This window comes from Papaver somniferum, chromosome 9, assembly GCF_003573695.1.
Source record: "Papaver somniferum cultivar HN1 chromosome 9, ASM357369v1, whole genome shotgun sequence".
NCBI classification, from domain to species: domain Eukaryota; kingdom Viridiplantae; phylum Streptophyta; class Magnoliopsida; order Ranunculales; family Papaveraceae; genus Papaver; species Papaver somniferum.
Window position 1 is genome coordinate 65,636,372 of NC_039366.1, and position 27,265 is coordinate 65,663,636.

Below are 27,265 nucleotides of genomic sequence, written 5' to 3' on the forward strand. Positions count from 1 at the left end.
AACCAAAATAAACGCCTCGTCTTACTCTTCTCCTCTGTACTAAAGAAGGGAGGGAGAATAGATTTCTTATTAATTAATAAAAAAAATTTCCTCTTAACTTTCTTCGACATTTCTCCAAGCAATCTCCCCCTCTTTCTCAACTAAATTTAGGGTTCCTCTTTTTGGATTCATTTCAAAGGTAATTTTTTCAGTCTCTCTGATTTCTCTTCTTCATTTCATTTCTTGATTATCTATTCAATTTTGAAATCTCATTTTTCATTGTTATTATCAGTTTATTTTTATTCTATCGATCTGATTTTTGGTTATTGAACTTGAATTGATTTGAGCCTAATTTAAGATTTTATTCAATGTAGATTTAGGAGGAAAAATCAAATTAATATCTGCATTCAACGGTTCAGATTCTGTGTGGAATCTTCTTCTTCTCGTTGTGGTTGTTGTTCTGTTTATTGTAGGCAGAATGTTGGGGATTCTGGTGGTAATCAGGTTAGGGTTTTAGAGTGTCTTTTTGAGTTTTTTTGTACAGGGAGGAGGGGGGTATTTGGAACATGAATGAAATTAGACCTGTGCAGCAGAAACAGGGGAATAACAGTAATAATCTGCGAGAGGAATTTCATCGTGGATTAGAAGAGTATATGCGAGAGCGTTTAGAAGATTGTATGTCATTGACTTCATGCAGTTCAAGTATAGATCAAGTTGATGATGATGAAGTAGATCAATTAATGCGAAGAAGGAGACACCGAGGTGATACAGACGATTTAGCTGAATCGTCAGCTGCTCGTAGACGTCATTCAAGGTTATTGAGTAGGTGGGCTGCACGTCAAGCTCAAGATATGATAACTACAGTCGAGAGTAGGAATCGTGAAGCTGAACTTATGGCGTTAGCGCGCTTGAACACCGTGTCGACACGTGATTCTTCTTTTTTGAGAGAATCTCCGTCACCCCCGTCGAGTAGACCAGGTGGTGTTGATAGAACGAGTACAACTGCGTCTTCTCTTTTGCAAATGTGGAGAGAGTTGGAGGATGAACAAATTGTGAATCGAGCTAGAGAAAGTTTAAGGAGACAAAGGGTTGACCCGAGTACCAGGGCTGGTTCGGTGGATCCAAGTGAGAGTGATAATGAATCTGGGGTATGGTCTCAAGGTCAAAATGATAGACAAAATGACCGAGGGGATCAAGAGAGTTCTAGCCGCGAACAGTCTCCCGACCTAGGGGAAGTAGAAAGAGAAAGGGTGAGGCAAATTGCTAGGGGTTGGAGGGATAGCGGGGTTAGTGATAGAACTCCCAATGTTACCCAGAGCAATGGAGGTCCAAGGAGAGAGTTGCTAGGAGAAAATGAGCGTGAGAGAGTGAGACTTGTAAGGGAGTGGGTTCATATGAGTACAGAGCCACGAGGTAGTCGTGGTGAAAGAGGGCAAGAACAATCTTCAGAAGTTAGTGCTCAGATCGATCGGGTCCGGGATGGACTGGTTGTTGAAAACAATAATGGCCAAAGTGGGCATCTTCGGAGGGATAGACCGAGATTAAGAGGCAGACAGGCTCATATTGATTTGCTTATACGAATTGAGAGGGAAAGACAAATTGAAGTGCAGGATTTGTTGGAGCAGCGGGCTGTCTCTCGCTTTGCTCACCGCAATCGCATTCAGGTCAGTTTCCTTAGATATCCATGGTTTAGTTAGTTCTTATTCATTAAGATATTCCACCTTCTGAATATGTATTTGTCCTTTAGCTTGGAAAATGATTATGAATTACTTCCAGGCATTGCTCAAAAGTAGATTCTTGCGAACCGGGAGGTCTACTGTGGAAGAGCGACCAGTTTCAACGGCAGCAAGTGAGATAGGTTTTTTAAGACGTCGCAATAATGCTCTGGGTTTAAGGTATTGTTCTTCCAATCTTGTAACGTCTTTCACTAAGTTGTAGTACTGTTTCCTTTTATGTTAATAGCTTTCATGGTACACCGTAGACCATCATTGATCCTTCCGTACCCTGGCCTTGATAACTTTGTGATTTTGGGTGGCATTTGATATTTATCCTTATGGATCTGTTATAAAGTCTTGATTGAGCTAAAGACCAGCAATCACCTTATTCAGCTTAATTTTCCTTTTTCTGGTTTTATCGTGCATTACTGCAATTTACCATAATCTCAATTCTGAAATGCCCCTTCCATGTAAATATTCGATATCTACTTTGTGTAGTAATCTAAATAAAAGTCTATCAAAAAACTCTGCCATATAAGATCTTAACTAACTCATACCTTGGAATTTACCAGATATTGTTCCTTTTTTTTTTTTTTTGCTTAGTGTGGTAAGAATTTTTCCAGTGGTTTAATGAGGACAACCTTTTCGCGTATAGGGGAGGATTTGGCACGAGATTGGAGCATACTGTAAATGGGGAAGGAAGTAGCAATCCTAATCTTCAGTCTGATAGTAATTCTAATAATGGCTCTAGGAACGAGCTAACTTACGCAAGTGCTTCACATGATACGGAGAATGTAACCGGTGAACACTTACAACCCAGGAGTACAGCAGTTGATGTCCATCAGTTGCCAGAGTTGACTGCTGATTCGGAGAGTAGCACAGCCAGGGAAAATGTAACCCATGAACCCTCACTAACCAGGAGTATTGAAGGTGATGTTGATCAGCTCCCCCAGCTTACTGGGAACCTGGAAAACAGCACAACTAGGGAAACCGTAACCCATGAACCCATGCAACTGCGGAGTACAGAAGGTGATGCTCACCAGTCCCCGGAGCTGACTGGTGAGTTGGAAAACAGCTCAGAAATTGAACAGGTAACCTGGCAAGAGCCTACCGATAATGGAAGGGATCAGGACAATCAAGCTAATGAACTTGAGAGTAGAGAGTCACAGCAGTCTACTGAAGTTGAGAGTAATGTTGACTGGCAAGACAATAACGAAGAAGAAATGGACGGAAACTGGCTGGAGGATGCCAGAAGGCCCAGAACAAACTGGCCGCAGGAAACACCTGGAAATCAGGGGGAGGAAGAAAGCCGGTTTCCGATAGAAAATGAGGACTGGAATGAAGATGAATCCCAAGATGCTCTAATTCATTGGCCTGATAGTCCTTATGGTGAAAGCATACAGCTTGCTCTACCTAGAAGGATGACTAGTTTTGATGTACCCGAGGATGATAATGTGTACAGCGTGGAACTCAGAGACCTTCATAGCAGGTAGTGCTTACCCAGCAGTAATTTTGTTTAATAACTTTGGCAGCGTGAATTAAAAATTTTATTCTCTTTGCAGGAGAAGTGTCTCTAATCTTCTTGACAGTGGATTCCGTGAGAGTCTAAGTCAACTGATACAGTCATTTGTGGAAAGACAAGGTCGTCCTCCCTCTAACTGGGGTTTAAATAGAGCCATGTCCATGTCCATGCCTACTTCGCAAGACCGAGATCAAGAGGACCCGGCAGATGGTCAGAATGAGGGTCAGTTAGACACCAGACCTCCTCCTTTTTCACTGCCTTCTCCACCAGCACCCCCACCACAGCCGTTGTGGCACCATGAACTGCATCATACCAATTGGCCTGGGCATACCATGCATCGTACAGAATACGTGAGTTGTTTTTCTCTTTTCAAGTGCATCTGTAACCATTACAGTTTGCTGCCTTAGTTTCCTTGTTCCTGTTGTTTTTTAGTTTGCGACATGGTTATGTGTTTTACATTTAGGGTAAGTAAAAAATGAGATGCGGGTTTGCAAATTCTATGTCATTGTGCCAAGTAATTATCTATAAGTCACCGCGAATATAGTTATCTCAAACCTCTGCAGTACTGTACTCCACAGTCAATCCCTAAAGCTACAGGACAATGGCACAACACCTAACGGCCATCAGATTCCTTGAGAGGTAGGAAACTGCAGGGTGATCTCTGATTAATATCATAAATAAACAGGGTCTTAGGCGAGTTGGCCCATTCCAAATGACCAGGATATGACCTTATGGTGCTTGCACCATCTAGCATTTTTCTTCTATAAAACCTTGTGATCCAATTATATATCATGACCTTAATTGCAGGTGGTTCTCGCACCTTGTTTTATCTTCTAGAAAGTACGATTCTGGATTTCGTCTCATTACGAGTTGGAAAAAAGTGATTGTGTCCATAATATCATGTAATGAAAATGAAATCAACTGTTTATTGCGATCTAATGTAGATAGCGCCTTTGTTTTATGCATGAAACTTAAATCCATTTAATACTAATTCTGCCACTATTTTCTTATTCTTTACTTGTTACGAGATCTAACATAATCTGGAATGGGGGATTTGTGGCAGGAATGGGAGGTCATTAACGATTTGAGAGCAGATGTGGCTAGGCTTCAACAAGGAATGAGCCACATGCAGAGGATGTTGGAAGCCTGCATGGATATGCAATTAGAGTTGCAACGGTCGGTTAGACAGGAAGTTTCTGCCGCTTTAAATCGCTCAGTTACTGAATCAGGTCTGTTAACCATTTTGAAGCCATCATCCTTCTACTCCATGTAACATTTCTAGTGCTACGAGTAGTTCTTGAAACCACCATTCTTCTACTTTTTAAACCAGTTTGGGTCCTTTTGCCTGTTGATTCTTAGATTGATTCGTTTGGAGGATCATGTGGTTTTGTTCCTTCCTTAGCCTAATTTGTCTCTTGTCACTGTTAGGAAAGAAAAAGTTCTCGAAGGGACTTCTGTCCATATTTTTATGCCTCCATTTGAATGAGGGTTTCTTTAAAAGTTCCCTATTGATGTTTCTAATAGTATGTGGACTTGATAAACTCTTTACTGTACTGGCAGGGGAGGTAAAAGATTCGGCAGAGGAGGATTCAAACTGGGTGCATGTTAGGAAAGGGATTTGTTGTGTTTGTTGTGATAGTCATATCGATTCTTTACTGTACAGGTAAGGCTTTCAATATATGAATAACTTTGTCTACATAAAGAAACATGTATAGAATCCACTTTTCATTCCTTGATTGTCATGTTTCGTTTCCTCAACACTTTTTTATGTTTTTTCGGGGTTGCAGATGTGGACACATGTGTACTTGTTCAAAGTGTGCAACCGAGTTGTTTCAAGGTGAAGGAAAGTGTCCATTATGTCGTGCACCCATTGTCGAGGTGATTCGAGCTTACTCCATACTGTAAAATAAAAAATATAAATAAAACCAAAGAAGAGAAAATTTAGATTTTGATACCGAGAGAGAAAGGTTGATCGAGTCATTTGCATCTCTCGACCTTTTCTCTCCTCCAGTTTTTGAACTATATGTCAGCTTTTCTTCCTTTTTGATCTATATGTTGTCATTTTTGTTCTTTAATTTTTTACAATTACAAGAAAAAGAAATGTATAACATGATCTGATCATACAAATGACACTCAATTAACATTCATATGTTCGTTCTTTCATTAGAGTTTTTCCTGATTTCTTTCATGCCAATATACTTTATACACAAGAACACTACTTCAAAATCACACATTCATACTAACTACCTGGCTACTACCCAATGCAAGAAACCCTGGGTTAAAAGCTCGAGCTTCTTGTTAATGCTGGTGTTGAACCCTTGTCAATTTGCATCTTTGGCCAGCTACTATTCCTTGTCATATGTGATGAACCTTCTAATCCCCTGTCTGGCATTACACATGTATCGTCATTTCTGATCATTGATCTCTCAACTGCATCCTCCACAATCTGATGCTGCTGATGACGGTCATGAGATTGTTTGTCTATCATAATGATACTATCATCATCATGGTTTTTCTTGTTCTTGGTTGTTGAAGTGGGACTGAACAATTTTGTGGAACGGCAAAGAGGACACGACACGTGAGAAGAGAACCACGTGTCTATACATTCTGGATGAAACACGTGTCCACAATATGGAATCATCTTGACAGTTTCTCTCTCTTCGAATTCACTCAAACAAACCACACAATCAAGGGATTCTTCTGCTGCTTCTCCTTTTGATGATGAATCTCCATGTTCATACGCAAACATAGGAAGAGATTTAACAGTTAACGAATCTAAACCTGCTTGTCGGTTACTCCTAACCGACAATGAATTTGATGAGGAAGATGTTGAAGTAGATAGTCTACTATTGTTGTTGCTTCTTCGGTGTAATTGTCTTCTACGACGAGCTGAAATCTCTAACGAGTTTTGATCATCAGCAGCGAAACGTCGAAGATACATAGAGAAGAAAACCATGAAGAAAAGAGCTGTTAGAAGAACTAAAACCGTCAAAGCCATAGATGTATCAAACCCCAGTGTTGGTGATGGCAACCCGGGTTTTGTTGGTGGTGTTTCTGCTGAATCATCAATGTTTGCACCATCAGATGATTCAAGCTTTGAAGTTGAAGACACTGGTACCGCAGTAGTAGTGTGATTCCTCTTTGGATGGTACTCTTCATCATTATTTATTAGTACGAATAATTTTCTACTGTGGATTTTCATTTGAAAGAAGATTTTGAAATGTGAATTTGCAGCTGCTGCTCTTTTCTTCAAAAGAGAGGGAGAGGTTTGGATATAGTTGAAGGATTGGTGGGGTTGTGTATTGGATAAGAAAGTAGATTCGGATTAGGGAGAAGAAGAAAAGTGGGGAAGAAAGGTATTATATGTTGCTTCTGTTCTTGCGGCTCGGTCTTTCTCGTTCTACTTCTTTCGAATTTCGCATCTACCTCAGAGCTCAGGTAGACGCGACAGTGATATGGGGACCCACTAATGTAACTAAATTTCTGGATTATGTGTACTTGTGTAAGGAGTTACTATTTTGAGATAGATCGGAAAAAAATCCATAAACTGCTTGATTGTTTGTCAGGTCATACAAGTTACTCATGCCTCTACATGCCTCTCTAGTAAAATGGCAAATTTTACATCTGATGGGAGGATAACAAATTGCACCTTTTACTGCTTATCTGGATAAGGATGTTATCTGCTCCGTCCATGGGGCTGATAATCTCGCAGCATTGTCTACGAGGTGCCTGCGCATAAACAGTCCCTTGTTAAGCCTTAACAAGATAAGTGTCTTATTGACAATTCTGCAATGAAAAATGTGCTATGCAATGAGATCAAAAGACAAATTTGTAGTTGTGAATAAGAGATGGTCTCACCTTGCGCCACTCGACCGGGTCCATCCTTGGCGCTGTAACAATAACACTATGTAAAGCCAAAGCTGAACGGAAGTTAGCTCGATTACAGTTGATCCCTCCTGACTCAGGTACAAGCCTGTTGTATGAAGTAAAGGTTCTGTAATTGTCTCTAACTCGGTCGCCATTGTTTAACTTGTCTAGGAAATAAACAAGTGGTCTATCACAAGGTTCAGGACTAACCGGACGAGTATTGAATGTGAAAGGTTCATTTCCCTTACCATTCCACGTTTCAAACGTCTGAAATGCAATTCCGAGCACATTATCTGACACTAACCACGGATATATCTGAACAGTGTAACCCCAAGACACCGACACAGACCAATTCCGTTGCAAATCATGGCAGATACTTTGCTGTAAGATTCGTCCTGGATCCAATGTGTATGCACCCACCAGCTTTTCCAATGAATCAATTTGATTAGCACTAGCTGGAAAAATTGGCATCACATCGTCGAGGTGATGCAAGGAGACAAGTAGTGTGATTGGGTGCGCCCGTACAGGTGCCCTCGAAGATCAACCTATAAAAATATACAAAATTAGAGACCATAACCTAAACTTAAAACAAGTTGACACCTAAAACAGGAGTTACAGGACCATTTACCTGATGGAAGCCAAGTTCTATGGTTAGAGGAACCCCAATCTCATCCAAACAAGCACCAATTTTTCTCATCAGAACCGTACATATAGGAGTACCTGTCAATGCACCCATCCAGTACTTTCACTAGCTGCATCACCAAAGGATAACTAAGAGCAAAACCAGCACCACCAAAACCCAAACCATAAGTATGCACCATATTTTGTTCAACACTCTCTGAATTCCCACCTATATAATACAGTACATTTGATTGTGGTCATACTTCGCTAACACGGTGACTAAATTTTCAGTGAAAAAAACAGTATCATCATCACACATGACAAACCATCTCACATTCTTCAGTTTTAATCTGTAACTCTCTAACACAATTCTAGCTATTCGATTCGTCGTCCTAGAACCGTGGTTGAATCTGCTTGCTGTATCCTCAGAAACCAGATACGGAGGCAAATCTTCTGGCCATTCTTTGTTCGGTTTTTCATCTAACCACACAAATCCACGAGTTACGTTTGGTGTCCACCATAACTTTGTATAATGTTTACGAGATGCCCATGTCTTTGTTGAACCTGCTATGCCAAAAAGCACATGAGAAATGTTGGTATCATAAAGACCCTTGACAACAATTTCCGTCGCCGTCGTTTCAGGACATTTGGAGCACTCTGCGGTAGTAAGACTATGAGTAGTAATGCTTAGCAATGGATTTGTAATCCGTCTTGATAGGATGAGTAATACAGATGAAATCACTAAGAATACTAAAAGAGTTATCTTCATTATTGCTCTATTGATAGGATGAAGGGTTCTGTTTGATATGCACAAAGAACAAGATGGTGTTGGGTGGTGGATTCCAACCAATATTCCACCACCCTGATAAAAAGACACATTTTTATAAACTTTGCAGCGATGGTGGAGGGTGGTGGATTATTTTTTGCTTTAGATTTCATTAGTCATTTTCATTACCAGATGGCGGAGGTTGGTGAAATTTAAACTGGTGTGATTATAGGACGTCGTGACCAGATGAATAAATTAAGGAAAGTGCGATTTGGATCTAAATGACAAAGAAAGGGGTTTTGTTAAATTGTGCCCCGTGCACAAGTTATAGAGGGTATTAACACGGCTTTCCCTTTTTTGTTTTCATAATTTTTTATTTGAATTATTACTAAACACCTTGGTAAATTATGTTTTTATTGAAAATTAAAAGAAAGTTAACAGGAGATTGGATGGCTCTACATCGCGACTCATATTGAGTTTTAGTTCCTTTATGAAATGTTTTATTTAAAAAAAAAAAAAAAAAGAAAAAAAAAAAAGAACTAACAGGAGATTGGATGAGCACGAGGCACGCAACCCCTCATGGTACGACAGTCTTTTGGTTCTGTTTCTTCCTTCTTGTTATGAGATGGTTTTCCGTAATAGTCAGAAGCAGTCACATCATTGCAGTATAAGTGCAAGAGTTTTTGACTGAATACACCACACTGAAGGCAGACTTTATCAGTGTCAGAATATCGTACGGATTTAACCTTTCCCAAAATTAATCCAAGGTGTTCCAAGATTTTAAATTTTTTTCAAAAACTATATAGAGATCTTCGTCTATAAATCCCTTTTCATCGCATTCCTTAAAAAGACTGATTACCAATCTTTTAACACACCGTAGCTTATTACTTTTAACATGACGTTTCTTGTTTTGAACCTTGTTGAAGGATCCTTTATTTTTTCTTAAAGATTTTTTTACTTCCAACCATGACATTGGATAAACTGAGAGTTTTCCGAGGGACGGAAGACCTGAGGACAACAGACTCTGCCAAATCTTTAAGAATTTCTGGTGTACATAAGTCGAGATTTTACTCATGTCCATATAGCCAGACTGCTTCAAACACATACTTGTTATGTCTTAACGTGTTTGCCTGCTCTGATACCAATTGAAAACAATGGGGGTACCCAGATACACCACCTACTTTTTCGTAGGCAATCTGTATGGATAAACTCAACACAACTCCGAGAGTTAAAACTCAACCAAGGAAAGTGTCAAGAGTTGTATCTCTATCTCTCTTGAGATTAAAACGTTTATAGAATTGAATCCGGGAGCTAATCACAAAGAGAGTTCTTGGACGGCACCAAAGACCAATGTCCAAGGATCAATCAAGTCGTATCCAATAAACTAGGTCGGACGTATCTACTATGATTGATCAATGCACAACCTGTGACATTTCAATTATAAAGATAAACAATATAATGCGGAAAAAGAAATAACACAGACACAGAAATTTTGTTAACGAGGAAACCGCAAATGCAGAAAAACCTCGGGACCTAGTCCAGATTGAACACCAAACTGTATTAAGCCGCTACAGACACCATCCTACTACCAATTAACTTCGGTCTGGAATGTAGTTGAGCCCGAACTTAGTCTCCCATTGATTCAGGCCGCGCTCCAAATCCGGACTTATACAAATGCAACCCGAAGTGCAGCCTAGATTATTATTCACCTCAAAATTATAAAACTTGTGTGAAAAAGCGGGGGTCTAACAACACCACCCAATAATTCGATTAGCAATCTGTATGGACTAACTCCGAAATACTTTGCTAGAGAATCAACTAGACATTCAGACTCAATCTAGATAAAAAGTATCTCAAGGAGTTAATATCTCAAACTCTCGATTTGATCTTTACTCAAGCAAATAGAAATCTGCGAGTCTTTATCAAAGAGAGATAACTTTGACGGTACCAAAGACCAACATCCAAGGATCAATCAATATCAATCAACAACCAAAGGTTGGATTTCCAATTGATGATTTTAATGCACAACCTGTATTATTTCAATTATATAAAAATATAATGCGGAAGAGAAATAACACAGACACCAGAATTTTGTTAACGAGGAAAACCGCAAATGCAGAAGAACCCCGGGACCTAGTCCAGATTGAATACATATTAATCCGCTAGAGACACTATCCTACTACAAGCTAACTTCGGACTGGACCGTAGTTGACCCCAATCAGTCTACCACTAATTCAAGGTACAGTTGCACTCATACGCCTCTGATCCCAGCAGGATACTGCGTACTTGATTCCCTTAGCTGATCTCACCCACAACTAAGAGTTTCTACGACTTAAAATCGCAGGCTTAAACAATAAACAAATCTGCTCACACAGACAAGTCTATCAAAGGATAAATCTGTCTCCCAAAGATAAACCCTAAAAGAGTTTGTTCCGTCTTTTGATAATAATCAAGGTGAACAGGAACCAATTGATAATTCGGTCTTATATTCCCGAAAAACATCCTAGATTAATCAATCACCTCACAACAATCTTAATCATATGGTAGCGAAACAATATGTCGGGGAATCACAAATAATGAGACGAAGGTGTTTGCGATTACTTTTTATATCTTTCCTATCGGAGAACTCTCACGATCTACAGCCAATCAAAGATTGTACTCATACGATAGAAGATGCAAGATCAGATCACACAACTATGATAAAAGTAGTATCGGTCTGGCTTCACAATCCCAATGAAGTCTTTAAGTCGTTAACCTGGTTTTAGAAGAAGAAAACCAAAGGTTAAAGGAGAATCGACTCTAGCGAGCGCACTAGTATCACACAGACATGTGGGGATTAGTTTTTCCCAATGCTAGATGTCTCCTTTATATAGCCTTCAAATCAGGGTTTTGCCTTAGTTACAAAGCAATCCATATTCACCGTTAGATGAAAACCTGATTTAGATTCAAGCTAATATTTCTCAACCGTTAGATCGAAAACTTAGCTTGTCACACACACTTGAGGTATACGTTTACTGGGTTTGTGAAAAAACCATGCCCAAACGTACGTGTATGTTGGTTCAACATAGTAACCCAAAAGGTTAACCATATGAGCATTTCATATTAACCTTGTTCTTCTTCACCATAACTAGTTCAAATGACTTCAAGATGAACTAGTTAGAGAGTTGTTCAATTGCTATGAGATCTTATGTAATTACACAAGACACAATTGAAACAAAGATGATTCGATTCGATTGAATCGGCTCACGAACTTTAGCCATGGTTTGCATAAAGCATTCCTTAGTAATTTAAGTTTCATGTTCAGAGCACATCTTTAGATCATAACCACTTAAGCTCACAAACAAGTTCGCGGACTTAAGTTAACCGGCAGAGTTTTCCAAACTCAGCAGAAATTCTCGGTAGGAGAACTTCCGCCAGTTCGCGGACTAGGTTCGCGGACTAAGCACACAAACGAGCTTTGGAAATCCCAGCAGAAATTCTCGATCGAGAACTACCGTCAGTTCGCGGACTGGGTTCGCGGACTTGGCAAACCAAACATATCTATCCTGCATATTGCTTCACAAAAATTCTTACTCAAAATTAAAAGATCAAATCAACAACAGCGAACAATCTACATTAACCATAATCAGATGAGAAATCAACATGATATCAAAATCAATAACAAATAACAGATCAAAAATAAGAATGGAAAAACAAATCAAATAAAAAATCCAACAGAACAGAAGCAAAACCTAGTAAATTGGTATGTCAACATCGGAATATGAAATCGAAACAAAAAAATTTAATCGAAAAGATCTACATTGATGTTAACAAATTCAAAACCTAGAAAATAAACAAAAATTCAAAAACAAGCTTAAAAGATCTAAAAAACGATTCGAAAAACTAAATTAAGCTTCGGAAACCTAAAATAATAGATCCTAATATTACAGAAACTAAAACATAGAATCCAATCAAGATTAAACAAAAATCAGAATCAAGATTGGAATAAAAACGAACGAACCTGAAGCTTTGCTGAGTAAATTGAATCTCGGTAATCAAGGACAAGTGAGGCTGAAGCTTGCTGAGTAAATTGAATCTCGGTAATCAAGGACAATTCTCGATAATCAATCTCTTGAAAATAAACAGGATAAACTGAAAGTGAGGCAAAACTGGGAAATAAAAAAGAATATAAACGAATTTTGAAAACTCTGGGCCTGCGAATAATTTGTTGGCCGCTTTTGGGTGCGCCCGTGAGATTTTGTGGGGGAGGGTTTCATAGTAGGAAAATGTGTAAGAATGGGTCTCCCTGTAGTTTTCACTTTTTATAATGGGTCGTCTTGTCCCGCACGACACGACCTTATATATTATAGTAGGCTTAATTGGGGCCCAAGAAATAATTAAGGGTCTCGGCCATTTTATTCCCATCCCAAATAATTTATTCCCACCCCAAAATATAGGAAAAATACTTTTTTACCCTTTACTAAACTTAAATTTTTTATTAACCCTTAACTTTAAACTCATTTTCATTTTTGAACCTAAAGAAATAATCAGTGTTCTCCTCCCCTCTCTCGACTCTCCATCACAACTCCATTAACGACTCAGGAAGAATCGGAAGAAGATATGTTCCCAATTAAAAAAATAAGTAAACTAAAACTTACAAATCTACTTCCTATTTACGTTTTATTTGATGTTTGTTTGCAAAATTAGACTTTAAACTAAAAAATAACAGTTACAGAATAAGGGTCGTCAACCTCTATAGTTATATACCCCCTAACGATTTTTCATCTACATGTTATTTTTGTATGAAAAATCGTTGATGTCTAAGGCGTAAGAGATAACGACCCTTTATCTGGATTTACGATTTTTTTCTCGGTATAGAGTCGTCAATATATTATAGAACCAATTGACGATCCTACTATGACGACCAATTTTTATACACTAACGATTCTATATGATTAAAAACTACCTCTCTGACCAAATAAATGGAAAGGTCGTCATCTTAATTCCATAAAATCATCACTAATGATAACAACTATTTGGTTGAGTCGTTTATGTATAAAGGAAAATGTTAACGACTCTTTCTTATTTGTCCACTGTATGACAAGGAGTCGTTCATGTATACAACTAAATGTTAATGACTCTTATTTATTCTTCCATGAAATGACAAGTCGTTCATGTATACATGTAAATGTTAACGATTCTTATTTATTCTTCCATTAAATGACAAAAATGATAAGGTGTTGTTCATGTATAAATCAAAATGTTAACGATTCTTATTTATTTATCCACTAAATGATGAAAATGATAACGACCCTTTTGTTGTGTAACGATTCTTTTGTCAGAATGATAAAATGATAATTAGAGTCGTTATGGTATAAAATAATATCTTGACGATCTTTCATAATCTGTAAAAATTGCAGGATTGAGTCGTCAACTTTTATTTATGACAATATAGTGACGACATTACGGAGTTGGCAGGAAATAGACCACCGACATTAACGACTCTTTCTCTTAATTGTGACATAGTGTCTGTGATCCCTCTAAAACATCCTTTTTTTCTTCTTCTCAACTCAAAAAAACGCAAAATTATTTTTCTTCCCCAAATTTTAATTCGAAAGTCTGGTTTTAGTCTATCTATACTATTAACTTAACTTAATTATCTATTAACACTAATCATTTAAGGGTAATTTAGCCATTTTAAAAAAATTTGGATAAGGGGTGACTCAAATTAGATTTTAATGATCTTTTTTTTCCTCTAGTATGAGGCCCCTAATTATTTTTCGGGACCCCCAATTAAGCTCTGATATTATATTGGCCCTAGCGTTGTTTTTGTTTTTTTTGTGCCACTTTCAATTCTTGTCTTGTTGAAAAAGTTCTTCATCAATTTAACAAATTTAGGGTTTTTATTCACATAAAAGAAACTGACTTGTTTTTCCACGAAGCACAACAATCATCATATAACTTAGAATCCTTATTTCTCTCTTGATCTGCTGATATTACGCTGGGATAAATCGATATTTCTTATCAAAATTTCCGGTACTTCACATATCCTGTGCATAAATATGGTTGTCTATATTCCGATGTGTCCTTGTCGACCAATCTCAGGTATGAGTACAGTGCTGAGCTTGGCAGTTGATGGATTTGTCGGGCTTAGTTACACTGTGTATGGAAGAATGAATCAAGTCTTTGGATGGCCGGTAGGGCCCTACGTGAATCGAAACTCTTAGAGCAACTGCAGTGGACGAGCAAACCTATAATTATGGTCCAGGGACGAGACGCAACGGGACGGAGTAAAGATTAAAATCTGGACCAAAACCAAATTCCAGACCATATTTGGTCTGGGACCAAGACCAAAACTATATATAGTGGAGCGGAGGTATAATCACCGTTTGGCATCGGGCGTGTGTATAATCTATGCCTGTTGTGAAACGTACGTAAAGTCACCGCCCCATAAAGAGGCGTGTATATAAGTTACGCCCAGTTCAGGCGTTGATAAAATGTTCGCCCGTTGGGACGTTGCTAAAGTTTACGCCCCACGTCAGACGTTCATAAAATTAACGCCCCATTCAGACGAAGATTATACAAACGCCCCAGCCAGGCGTTGATATTCTTAACGCCCCACGCCAGGCGTATATATAGTTAACGCCCAACGCCAGGCGTTTATATAGTTAACGCCCCAGACAGGCGTTGATATAATTAACGCCCCACTCCAGGCGTTTATATAGTTAACGCCCCAGACAGGCGTTGATATAATTAACGCCCCACGCCAGGCGTTTATATAGTTAACGCCCCACTCCAGGCGTTTATATAGTTAACGCCCCAAGCTTGAGTTTAAAAAAAAAAATACTTAGACAAAATTGATTTTGAAAATTTTTTATACCGTTGGTAATTCGAACGTTGAAGAAAATGGAACGTTGGATAATTTGGAACGTTGGAAAGTTTGGAAGACATTTCGGAACGTTGAAAATTTCGGAAGAAACACCTATATATACACATGAGATCCTGTGACATTTTACCACGACTAAATACTTCCATAGAAGTTCAGCCCCTGACTCACGATCTCTTGGTATTCTGATACGAGTTTGAGGCCATTTTGAATTTGTAACAAGGACTCCCAAACTAACGGCCATGTTATTTTGCATAATTGCTATTGCATCATCATCCGAGGAATAAAAACTACTATTAGAAGAAGAAGATGAAGAAGAAACAGAAGAGCAATAATGAGCGGTTTTCTCATAGTGTTCCATTACTATATGAAGCAGAAGAGATGTATTGTTATTCATATATTGAGTGAAACCAGTCTTTAATTTATAACCCATTTTCAAGAGCATTAAAAAAACCAAAAATAGATATTTTTTTGGGTTCACGCAAATGTGTTTTCCAAAAAAGATAAAGTGTTTGTCAGTGACCTGATATGACAATACTATATATGATTAGACTATACTATATATGATATGACTATACTATATAAGATAAGAAAAGATAACTCCAAAGACAGTCATCTAAATAGTCATAACAAATTAACCCTTCATATTATCATTATCCGAAGTGGACGATCTTGGTGCCACAAAAGGCATGTGCGTTCTCGGATTGGTATTGACTGAGGACATTGTTGAAGCTGATCCTGATTCATACCACTCCAAACTTGTGATGGCAGGGTTTGGGAAAAGGAACCGTATCCAAGCTGAGGTTGGACAGTGTGCGGCATACGGAAAAGAGATAGTTGTTGCTGCAAATCAACGTTCGCATTATTTAGCCTTTGTATTTCTGCTTCTTTCGACATAATAACGTCCATCCTCTCCTTCGTTTGTTTTAATGTAAATTCGCGAAATTGTTGATTAAAATCAGCATTTTCTTGAAATAATGTGTAAGCTTCATGCTGTCAAGAAAAAATAAAATATATAAGTACAAATATACCAACAAAAATCGAACGTACAATAAAAATCGAAAGTACACTTACGTGGATAATAGATGTGGAGGAGGGATATGTACATGTTCAACAGGTTGTTCAATTGGGACCGTATACAAGTCACCGACATACCCATATGTTTGGGCTTCCCAAATAGGATGAGTCACGTAATCTTTGGAGTTGGTTACCATTGTCCAGTATTGTAAATATATATCATAATCTTTAACAACTTGCACTATCTCTGTTGCATCGACCAAACCTTCTTTTTTTAGGCGTTCGGCTTGAATATTGCCAATATCCCCTATAACTGTGTGTAGTCTTATAGGAACAGCGAAAGTACAATGGTTTTGCCGCCAACACCTTTCACCAAGATACATGTTGTGCTGTACAGTTAGAAAGGGAATAAGAATTTAGTAAGTATGTTATATAGGAAAAAAGTATGTTATAGTATGTTATATAGAAAAAAAGTATGTTATATAATAAAATTTACAAATTAACTCACAATGCCCATGTAAGAAAATATATATCTCGAGTCTGATAGCCGCGTAGCCGTGCATCCCATATCAGATGCAAGAACTTCTCTGTATGATTCCCATGGGCGCCATGTCACTTGTTCAGCAGTAAGCTTACTTAGTAAATCCCTACAACGGAAAATATCATTTGTATTCTTCGGTACATTCCATTTAGAAGATACGGGCCATTTTTGTTCTGTACTCGCCTCTGGGATTTCTGGTCGACATATGCCCAGGTATTCATACCCCCAAAACTACTCCATCAAAATAATTAGCCAATTTAATAACTTAGCAACAAAATAAACAATGAGAGGAAAAATAACTAGATTGAAAGAATACCTCTAATACTTGGAATGGACCACATAGTGCCTTCTGTCTCCTCCCAGATAAACGGAGTGCCGCATACAATTTCGAAAACGCAGCACCACCCCAGTCATACGTGGATACTACATCAAGATTTTCAAAAGCAGCTAACCATCCAGCATCAATATAAGTCTTTGCATTAGAAAAGAAAAAATGTCCCAAAACATACATGAAAAAGGCAATTGCTACTCTATGAGCAAGGGTGCTATCATTTTCAGCCGCAACCAACTTGTCTTCGATGAAATATGACCTTAAATATTTAATTGTAATTGAATTTGAAACCCACGACGGTGCTTTTGGACAGAGCGTGACATCTTGGATATCCGGAAAGATATGCTCACGAACATGTTCAAATTGGTACTTCCCCGAATCATAAGGAACATCAGGCCCATCACCGATACTCAGTCCAGTCAACATGAGCCAATCTAGGGGGTGAATCCCATCTCACCAAATGGGAAGTGAAAAGTGTTTGTTGTATCCCAAAACCGCTCAGCAATATAACCATTGAATGGTTGGTTTCGCTACATTGTATGTCCAGTAAATTTTGCCATCCCGCTTTTTCAATAATATATTTAGCTCTAGGACAGTGTTGTGAAATAGTTTGATAGTGATGAATTACCGATGCCAAAGATCCACGATGTTGATACTTCAATTTGTGCTCCCCTGTAAATGTGATGTCCGTAGTAGCGTGCGGTTTATCATCTTGCAGTATAGGAAACCTCCCTAACCGGGGAATATCAACCTCCTTAATTGTACCAGTAGCGATTAAGTTATAATCCTCTTCGGCTACAGATTTTTGTTTCTTGTTCGTCTTCACGCGACCATTGAAACGCGTGTGAATTTGTTCAACATCTGTGCACACACAATATAGATGCAGTTACATTATTAAAAGACCAACCCTCATTAACGAATATTTTTATTAGTCCATCACCATTTATATTCCAAATACTATAAATCCTTAACACAAACCATATCAATTCCAAATTCTATAATTCCAGAAACACAAATTAAATCGTCACCGATGCATTTCCAAAATCATTACAAGATTCCACAACCCAATTTAATCACTTCAAGATTCCATAAAAATCACTAAAAAATCAATTCCATACTCACGCAATTAGCTCTTCTACATATGTAACTCCCAAAATTTACATAACTACAATTTACATAACTAAAATTAATCACCTCAAAATTCAATAAAAAACAATACAAATTCAATTATTGGTAACCATATTCACATACAACATGCAGAAAACCAATAATTAATCCAATAATTTACAATAATTTAAAATTAATCCAATAATTTACATAACTACAATTATTGATAACCATATTCACTAAAATTAATTACCAACAGACAACATGAAGAAAAACAATAAAAGGAAGCTCTCAATTGAAATAGGTTGATTGAAACAGTTGAAGGGTGAGAACTATTTCCCACATAATCTACATAACCACGGATTTTTACAATACCCAAAAATAATAAATCAAATTTTTACAATACCACTGTGGAAGCTCTAATAAATTTTAGTGAATAGATTATAAATCAAATAAAAATTTACAATACCCACAAATCAAATTTTTACAATACCCACAAATAAATTTTTACAACCACTGTGGAAGCTCTAATAAATCTAACTATTTTAAAAAAAAAATTAACCAAATTTACATAATCATCAAATATGGTTTTTTTCACATACATATTAATCTCTATAAAAACATAAAACACACATACCCAATTAAATTTAACCAATTTCATATTCATATTTGTTCGTTAAAACCAAATTTTAGATGAACTAATTTTAACAAATAAAACCCTAAATAAATTATACAACAATATGGATAAAACAAAAGAGATTAAGAAAAAAAAACATACCTCTTTTGTAACCCGGGTTCATCAAGTATCTTGGTTTTTTCTTTTCTTTTACTGCTCGTCACTGTGATGTTTTTGTTAAGAAGCTGTGTTTGTGGGCGGTAGAAACAAAGAAACAAAGAGGAGGTAGAAAAGAAAAGAAGAAGACGGAGAAGATTAGGGTAAAGGGAAAGTGAACACGTGGGCTATACGTGGTGGTTAGAGATTGGCCGGGCTTTAATGCCACACGTGCTAGATACGTGTGTTAATAGAAGTCCAACACTATACGTACGCCTGCAAACCAAGCGTTGATTATACGTACGCCTGAGAGAAGATGAGGCGTTGATTATACGTACGCCCCAGACAGGCGTTGATTATACGTTCGCCTCAAACAGGCGTTGATTATACTTACGCCTCAAAACAGGCGTTGATTATACGTTCGCCCCACGTCAGGCGTTGATTATACGTACGCCTGAAACAGGCGTTGATTATACGTCCGCCTCAAAACAGGCGTTGATTATACAAACGCTTCATTCAGGCGTTGATTATACGTTCGCCACACCAGGCGTAGATTATACAAACGCCCCTTCTCCGAGCGTGAAATATATGTACGCCCCACAACAAGCGTATTCTTTATCAACGCCCCACAACCAGCGTTAAGTATATCTCCGCCCGGACCAAACGAAGATTATACCAACGCTCCACATGCAAGCGTGGATTATACATCCGCCCGACTAAATATACTCCACTGCCTTAACGTGACACTACAGACTAAACTCAAAGTTGATCGTTTGTTTTGGTCTTTGATCTTTGGTTTTGATCGTACCACTGTGGACGCTGTTAGCGAACTAGTTCTAGGACCATTAAATTAAGGAGGAGGGATCGGGTGACGTTGTTTATACGACAGAGTCACTCACAGACTCCTATAGCCATTGGATATAAAATTTCTGAAGGGGTCAGATTAATTGATAAACATGCGGTTTTTTTCTTGACTAATCGGAAACCCGGTTCCATAGGTTGACTTTCTACCCTTCATATCTCTCATCTATTATTGATTTATTTCCATCGATCCTTCTTCGTCCTTCCACAGTTCCACTCTCTGCAACAAAAGAACCAAAAGTTCAGCACCGCACCACGGATTAATTAAGTTAGGTTTACAGTTTGGTTTGATGTGGAAAGACCCTGTCCTTGCCATTCATTAACAAAGCTACAAACAACACTAATTTGAAAACTAGAAACAAAATGTTGAATACACAGAGCTATCAATTGAACAAATGGCAGTCCCAGTTGCTACGGGACCAAGTGACACGAAACATGTTTGCAAACAGAACAAACTTAAAGATGTTTGCTACGGCAGTCCCAGTAGCAGTATCAATCTTCCGAATTCCAAGCATATCTGTTAGCTAAATTGGAAGCACCTGTAACACGTACTGAGGCATTCAAAAAATTTAGATCCAATGGTCATATGAGTCTGCGAGTGACTCTATCATATGAACCATGTCACCCGATCCCTCCTCTAAATTAAGTCAGTTTCGAAACTTGCTACCTTTGTTTTGAGTTTTCTGTTTCTGAAGAAATAATATGCTAACTTCGGAATAGACATGAAGCTCGAATCCATTATCTAGCTATGAAAGATGTGATTGGATTTCTCATATTAAGAACCTTTGATCATACACCAAAGTGACACGGAATACATGTTTGTGTCTTTTTGATCAATATTTTTCAGGTTTTATTTTTATCAATATAGCACACACATTTTCCCAATGATGGCTGTGAGTGGACAGTAACTGAAATAAAAAAAGCGTGAACGGCAGGATTCGTACCTGCGCGGGCAGAGCCCACATGATTTCTAATCATGCCCGATAACCACTCCGGCACGTCCACTGGAAGAGCAAACAACACATTATTTGAATTAGCAGTTACTTAGTCTTATCCACGTGTCACGAGAATATCATTAGGCCGCTCAAAATATAAAGCGCGGAATTTGACTTTATAAAAATCTCTTTTACTTTATATTTATCAACAAAAATAAAAAGAATTAATATTTCGAAATCATTTTTATCTCCTTCTCACAGACGCTCCCTCACTCAGAACATCATCATCTCCGTTTCGCCGTTCTAAGGTAAGGAAATCACTCTATTCTCTCTTCATCTTTTTCCCTTCTTTTTATATTAGCGTTTTTGTAAGTAAATTAATTCCAGTACTCATTTAATTTTAGGTTTATTTTTCAAAAAATATTGTAATTATTTTAGGGTTTATAAATGGTGTTTTTTTTGGTTTAAAGTTTCAGATCTTTTGAAATGGGTCAGATCCAGTACTCCGACAAGTATTTTGATGACACTTACGAATACAGGTACTCTACAATTTCTCCGTTTCAGAAATCTTAGGGTTTGAAGAAATGATTTGTTTGATATTGATAGGGTTTTTGTTGTTTTTGTTGTAGGCATGTGGTTCTTCCTCCTGAAGTAGCGAAACTTCTTCCCAAGAATCGATTACTTGCTGAGGTAATTACGAAACCGAGATGATTTTAATAACTTACACTGAATTTTTTGTTGTTTATTTCAGTCTGTGATTTACACTTTACTGTTTGTGTTAATTTGTGGATTTTACTGACAGAAAACTCACAAACCCTCCCAACTTTGAAAAGGTTTATGAATGATTCTTAATTGGTAGTATTTTTGTTTTTAACTAAGATAGATTCTGTTAGGTGTTGTGTGATTGTTGATTACAGTCTTTGATTTTACAGTCTACTTGTTTGGGCTGATTTCTCGATTTTACTGATGAAGAACTTATAGTTATAGGCTTGTATTCTGACGAAGACATGTAAAGGTTCGCGTGATTCTTGAATTTAGAATTCGTAGTATGTTTTTGCTAAGACAGACAATGGGGATTTTCCACTGGTGGTTAGTGGTTGTTTATTTCAGTTTGTTTTATTGTGGTTGATTTACGCTCGACTCTCTTTAGCTCATTAGTGATTAGGTGTTTTACTGATCAAGAACTTACTGACTTGTATACTGACTACAATTAGCAAAGAATTTTGTGTTTCCTGAATGTTGATTTTTTGGCTTTTCATTCTTTATTTCGCTGTCTGGAAATATATATGTTTGCTGTTTCTTTGAAGACTATGAAGGGTTTCCGTGACTTGGAGTTTCTAATTGTTGTTACTAGTTTAGTTGTTTCCAGCCTCTATGAAATCAAATTGTTTCTCTTGGCTTCATTATTTATTAAGTTTACGAAACAGGAAGATAAGCATTTTGTAGTTTTAGAGAAGTTGGAGGAGAATTACTGTGCAACTGTGCCTCTTGATTTGTTTGACTTGGAGTTTCTGATTGCTGTGTACTAGTTTAGTTGTTTCCAGCCTCTAAATCAAATTGTTTCTCTTGGCTTCACATTATTTTCAAAACATATGCATCTGAAAGTAAGCATTTGTAGTTTTAGGGAAGTTAGAGAAGAGTTACTGAGCAACTGTGGCTCTTGGTTTCCTGTTCTTGCTTAACATGGTGTATTGAGTAGGTTTGTTTCTCTTGGTTTCCTGATCTGTGAAGCTTACAAGTCAGGAAGATAAGCATTTGTAGTTATAGTGATTTAGAAAAAGGAGTTGTTGTGCAGCTGTGCCTTTTTACTATTCTTGTTTATACGAAATAGTTTTGCTTCTCTTGACTTCACCTGATTTGTGAAGTTGACGAAAAGATTGGTATTTCTAGTTTTTGTGAAGTCCAAAAAAAGAGTAATTGTGCAACTATGCCTTTTGATTTCTTAATAATTGTTTATAGTTTTCTCTCTCTTTTTTCTGATAAGTTGTAGTCTTTCTGTGTAGAGCAGTAAAATATGTATTAGGCTGCTAATGTATATTGGAATATGGTTTCTTCATCTGTGATTGTGAATTTGATGAATATTGGAATATGAATTCTTCGCCTCTGATTGTGAATTTGTATTTGGTGCAGAATGAGTGGAGAGGTATGGGAGTGCAGCAAAGCCGTGGGTGGGTTCACTATGCTATCCACCGTCCTGAGCCCCACATTATGCTCTTTAGGAGGCCTCTCAACTTTCAGCAAGAGCAACAACAGCAGCAGCAGCAGCAGCAGTAAAAGAAGAACCATGAGTGAGAGACAATGTGTGTGTTTTTCTCCTTAATCTCACAGTAAAGAACTTCCAATATCTAGTCTTCTGCGTGTTAGTCTAAAAAACACCATGTCTATGTCTCTCTAACTCTCAAAAATGGTTGTGTTAGAATCCTGCTACTACCTAGTACCCTACTAATTATGTTTATCTATTAGAGTGTTTGATTCTGCAACTCTCTTGTTGTGGAAGTACCGTGTTTGCTTCCTTCTATCATTAGATAAATAGTTGTCTCCGACCCTGTGAATGTTAATGTGATGAAATGATTTCATTTTCCTTTATTCAAGTCTGTGGTTTCCATGTGCTTTCCAAAATTTAGATCACGGGATTCGGGCTTTGTGCTTCCAATTCCTTAAAATAAACCGTGAAAGATTCATTTCGGAAATTGAATTCTGATAGTTGGAACTCTCAAAGTTTCACTTCAATCAACATTGTCTAAGCCAAAGTTTTAAAGTAGTAGCTCTGTTCTGTGCTCTTTTCACTTCGGCTGTGAACTTTAGTTTCTCTCTAGACTCTTATCCTTGGGCACTTTGTGATGGCAGAAATTATTGTACATCTCTTTATTGAACCCTCACCCTGAGACCCTAGCTAGCCTATCTGGATATGGATTGACTGGTTGCATACAGCACATGACCAAATCTGAAGTTCAAGATTCAACCTTTAGGGTTGAAGTACAGATAACACAAAGGCTCCATTCTCCATTTAAAAACTAAAAGTTAAAGAAGAGAAAAATGGCTAGTACTCAAACAAAAGATATACTACTAGAATAAAGTCCTTGAGTTCATGACCTTACATCTGCAGGAGCAATCCCAAAAGAAGCAACAAGAACAAAACTAAACACTTCGAAACCGAAAAAACTAAGACACCTTCCTAAATTAAACACAAATTCTTTGCATATACATTGCAAAATAACAAGGGAATTTCTAAGGAAAATTCAATCCGACCACACCGAAAAGAACCCTTCCTTAGTTTCCATTCTTAGAGGCTGCTGCAATAGCTTCTAAGATCAACTTGGTTTGCTCATGGATCATCGCGTTGCGACGAAGTGAAAGCTGAGCTTCCTCAATCTGCAGCAATCGCCAATTCTGATTAAACCTTCCAAGTTCAGCCCGATCCAAACACTTGACACCGTGTTTCATAATAGAATTCCCAGGTAATCGATTCATTTCTTCCATCAAATACGAATAGTTACTCGCAAGATCTATCTTCACAGCAGGAGCAAAAGCAACGGTAACAGCAGCAGCAGCAGCAGCATCGGCCCCATTTAGACCTTCAGCAGCATAATTAGCTTTGTCAGCAACATGAGCTTTGTTGTCATTGTTGTTGTTATCTGCAGGAGGAATAGATGATGATGGTAAACCAACAATAATACCTCCTTTGGGGACATCACCACCTGAAGATGATTTCCTCTTCCGCACTCTCTTATTAGAAGGCCCTTTGGGTGAATTCCTCCTCCCACGAGCTGGATTTTCACCCCAGATCTTGTTGGAAATATCAAAGACTTCTTTGTCATGAGGGTTCTTAGGCATTATATTTTCCATCACCTGTTTAGTATACTTCTGACGGAGTTTACGAATCTTTTCAACAAGCTGGGTCTGATTAATTTCACCACTCAACGATTTACCAACACGCTCATAAAGCATAGGAGCAGCCAAGGCCGGATTTGGTGTATCTTGAATGATTTCAAAAAAGCCTTTGAGTAGATGGATCTCATCTTCTTCAGAGAAAACCCTCTGAAACCTGGGTTTTCTGTCAGTGTTTGGGGTTGCGCTGGGTGGTGTTGCACCGGTGATGTTGGTGATGGTGTTTATGTTTTCCGGCGACTCTGGTGTTGATTCCCGGTGGTTTCCGCCGGAAGCAATTTTGGGTTTCTTTGATGATGGAGCTTCTGCTGAAACGGTTGACATGATGGTAGATCTGAAATTTGTTGGTGGTTGGCTGTGGTGGTGGTGGTGGTGGTGGTGGCTGTTGTGGGAAGAGCTGTAGAGTTTGTGATGCGGAAAGAGTCTAAAGTCGCTTAAAGACTCTGAAGAGAGAGAGAGAGGAGGAGAGCTGTGACTAAGTTTAGGGCTGTGAGCTAACGCAATTGGGAGCATAAATTCTTGTGACGTTTTCTTTGGCTGAGGAGGAGCGCGTGAATGGTGCGACTGTTATTGAAAAAGTTATCCACATGCCAAAGCTGCTTTGCACCCATCCTCTTAACCGAGGTACTCCTTTAGGTCAAGTGGACATTAACAAAGCCATATCCTAGATGACTTTATGGGACTCTTGCACTGTTCGGCATAATAATAATATTGATGCTGAAGGGACATGGTAAAGCCTATGTGTTTGGCGTACCAACTGATCTGCACCGTTGTCCAAGTGTGCATCCCTTGGCTGGCCTGTCTATTTTCTTGGCTTATTTACTTGGTTTTATTTTCTTTTTCCAATTGGGATCTTTGGAGATAAAATCCTATTCAAGATGCATATTAAAGCACCCCCGGTATTTCTATTTGACGAATTAGCCTGAAATTTGATCGGTGAAAGCCGTTTGGACGTTGATAACTTGCTAATTTACAAACAAGAATATCTAATAGAAAGATTAGTAGATAACAACAATTTAAGGCAATTTTAATCTAGATCCATGGCCAGCTAGCTAGCATATGCCAATCTTCCGGATTGTGATATATTTTTCCTTTTTATCCATGCCAGGATCAAAGTCTTGCCATCATAAAGCAGAAGCATTTGAGCACTTATCATATAGTATTCCATTTGGTGCTGTGACCTATGCCAAATTCTTCTTCCATGTGTCTCTCTCCATCTGGCGTGAATAATAAATTGTATTCTTTTGAGACTGTGTTGATGGAACAAGCCAACAACCCCACATGCCAAATGGCCTTGCTTCGACCTTAAGGCCAAATTGAATGCATTGCTGTGAATCTGATGCCTAGGAGGACTTATTGTTGTCATAGGCCACATGGGTCACCACCACTAGAACAGACTGTATTCAGTACCTTCAATCTTACGAGCAACGATCATCTCTCTCCCTCTTTCTCCTCTTGTGACCTAATTTAACAAACAACCAACACCACTAGTGGCAAAGCAATACCCTCTCTCTCTCTCTATCACAGCCATTGAAAGTGTCGCATGTTTGGCTCCACTGGCCTTTATCACAACCGTCCAAAACATTAGCTACAAAGCCATAACAATGAAACCCTAGATTTCAAAGTCTTGGCACAGCATTATTACTAGTTTTTTCAGCCGCCTAGGAAACAGACTAGTCAAAAGATCCCGAGGAACTTGTGCGTGGGATTCTAAGAAGAAAATGCATTATTTTCATGACAAAACAAAACAGAAAGCTATAATAAACATGCCGTGTACTGCACAGTAAAGAGACATGATTTTATGGGCACCTTGGCTTTGGTCAGTGCAATTGCTAGACATGATGGATTTGCAATGAACGTTCAGGTTAGTCATGCCATAGGCTCGGTAACATAGGGAGCCTATGTGCCTCATGGGGTGAAGGCAATTAAGATCACATTTCTTAGGTCTTCACCGAAGGGGGACGGTGCACTTTCAGATGAGATACAAGGAGCACGGTTGCTTTTGCACTTATATAGCTTTCTGTTCTTCAGCGGCCCTGTAAAAAAAGAAAGACTTGATCGAAAGACCCAGAGGCATTTGGGCATGGAATTTCATTTGTTCGAGTCAAAAGAAATGAACAAATCTGAGACATGCCGTGTAGTAGGTTCCACATCAATTTCATTAGTTGCTTTCTTAATAAACATGATTACAGGGGTGGAAGGTGCTAAATAAGTTTGGAGTGTAAAGCCGGTAAGACCCTTTGCATACAATTCCAAGATCTCAAATTACAAAATGCAACTTCATCAGCCTTGACCAGGATAGAATTGTATAAGGACCAAATTTACTTTACAAAGTCGAACTTACAAGCATGCTATTCTATGAATTTCGACCGCTTCGTTCGGCGGCCAACCCCACAAAAAAGAGACGACACAAACGAGGTACAATAAATTGCAAGCGGCACAGCCGTCGCTTCTACAGTCTCCTTATTATTTAGCGCG

At 38.2% G+C, this 27,265-nt stretch overlaps 4 protein-coding genes, 1 non-coding gene and 1 pseudogene across 6 annotated transcripts; 2 read left to right on the plus strand and 4 right to left on the minus strand.

Annotated features, from left to right (window-relative positions):
- The first annotated feature begins 27 nt into the window (after nucleotides 1-27).
- On the plus strand, nucleotides 28-5,366 carry LOC113308594. The gene is made up of 8 exons (XM_026557058.1): nucleotides 28-178; nucleotides 354-1,643; nucleotides 1,756-1,874; nucleotides 2,350-3,183; nucleotides 3,257-3,566; nucleotides 4,280-4,445; nucleotides 4,777-4,879; nucleotides 5,004-5,366. Exons 2-8 carry the CDS (start codon nucleotides 546-548, stop codon nucleotides 5,119-5,121), a joined length of 2,748 nt encoding a protein of 915 aa, XP_026412843.1. The 5' UTR covers nucleotides 28-178; nucleotides 354-545; the 3' UTR covers nucleotides 5,122-5,366.
- Nucleotides 5,367-5,455: 89 nt separating this feature from the next.
- On the minus strand, nucleotides 5,456-6,455 carry LOC113308596 (RING-H2 finger protein ATL57-like). Its single transcript, XM_026557059.1, has one exon. It carries the CDS (start codon nucleotides 6,416-6,418, stop codon nucleotides 5,495-5,497), a length of 924 nt encoding a protein of 307 aa, XP_026412844.1. The 5' UTR covers nucleotides 6,419-6,455; the 3' UTR covers nucleotides 5,456-5,494.
- Nucleotides 6,456-6,800: 345 nt separating this feature from the next.
- On the minus strand, nucleotides 6,801-8,504 carry LOC113308595 (annotated as a pseudogene).
- A 12,383-nt stretch (nucleotides 8,505-20,887) lies between these two features.
- Nucleotides 20,888-20,969, minus strand: TRNAS-AGA. The gene has a single exon. It is a non-coding gene; the product is annotated as a tRNA-Ser (tRNA).
- Nucleotides 20,970-21,088: 119 nt separating this feature from the next.
- LOC113309165 (cyclin-dependent kinases regulatory subunit 2-like) lies at nucleotides 21,089-23,490 on the plus strand. 2 transcript variants are annotated; one of them, XM_026557575.1, is made up of 4 exons: nucleotides 21,089-21,207; nucleotides 21,370-21,438; nucleotides 21,529-21,589; nucleotides 23,030-23,490. In XM_026557575.1, exons 2-4 carry the CDS (start codon nucleotides 21,386-21,388, stop codon nucleotides 23,171-23,173), a joined length of 258 nt encoding a protein of 85 aa, XP_026413360.1. In that variant the 5' UTR covers nucleotides 21,089-21,207; nucleotides 21,370-21,385; the 3' UTR covers nucleotides 23,174-23,490. The 2 variants fall into 2 exon arrangements, with proteins under 2 accessions (XP_026413360.1, XP_026413361.1); XM_026557576.1 differs by having other exon boundaries at nucleotides 21,112-21,207; nucleotides 21,376-21,438.
- Nucleotides 23,491-23,882: 392 nt separating this feature from the next.
- Nucleotides 23,883-25,443, minus strand: LOC113309164 (probable transcription factor At5g28040). The gene has a single exon (XM_026557574.1). It carries the CDS (start codon nucleotides 25,298-25,300, stop codon nucleotides 24,170-24,172), a length of 1,131 nt encoding a protein of 376 aa, XP_026413359.1. The 5' UTR covers nucleotides 25,301-25,443; the 3' UTR covers nucleotides 23,883-24,169.
- Nucleotides 25,444-27,265: the final 1,822 nt, after the last annotated feature.

What these genes read in the sequence shown, in the direction of transcription:
- LOC113308594 (XM_026557058.1), top strand. Translation starts at nt 546, where the DNA reads ATGAATGAAATTAGACCTGTGCAGCAGAAACAGGGGAATAACAGTAAT. An exon ending in CTCACCGCAATCGCATTCAG is followed by an intron (nt 1,644 to 1,755) that starts GTCAGTTTCCTT and finishes AATTACTTCCAG; the next exon opens with GCATTGCTCAAAAGTAGATT. An exon ending in CCATGCATCGTACAGAATAC is followed by an intron (nt 3,567 to 4,279) that starts GTGAGTTGTTTT and finishes GATTTGTGGCAG; the next exon opens with GAATGGGAGGTCATTAACGA.
- LOC113308596 (XM_026557059.1), bottom strand. Translation starts at nt 6,418, where the DNA reads ATGAAAATCCACAGTAGAAAATTATTCGTACTAATAAATAATGATGAA.
- LOC113309165 (XM_026557575.1), top strand. Translation starts at nt 21,386, where the DNA reads ATGGGTCAGATCCAGTACTCCGACAAGTATTTTGATGACACTTACGAA. An exon ending in GATGACACTTACGAATACAG is followed by an intron (nt 21,439 to 21,528) that starts GTACTCTACAAT and finishes TTTTTGTTGTAG; the next exon opens with GCATGTGGTTCTTCCTCCTG. An exon ending in AGAATCGATTACTTGCTGAG is followed by an intron (nt 21,590 to 23,029) that starts GTAATTACGAAA and finishes TATTTGGTGCAG; the next exon opens with AATGAGTGGAGAGGTATGGG.
- LOC113309164 (XM_026557574.1), bottom strand. Translation starts at nt 25,300, where the DNA reads ATGCTCCCAATTGCGTTAGCTCACAGCCCTAAACTTAGTCACAGCTCT.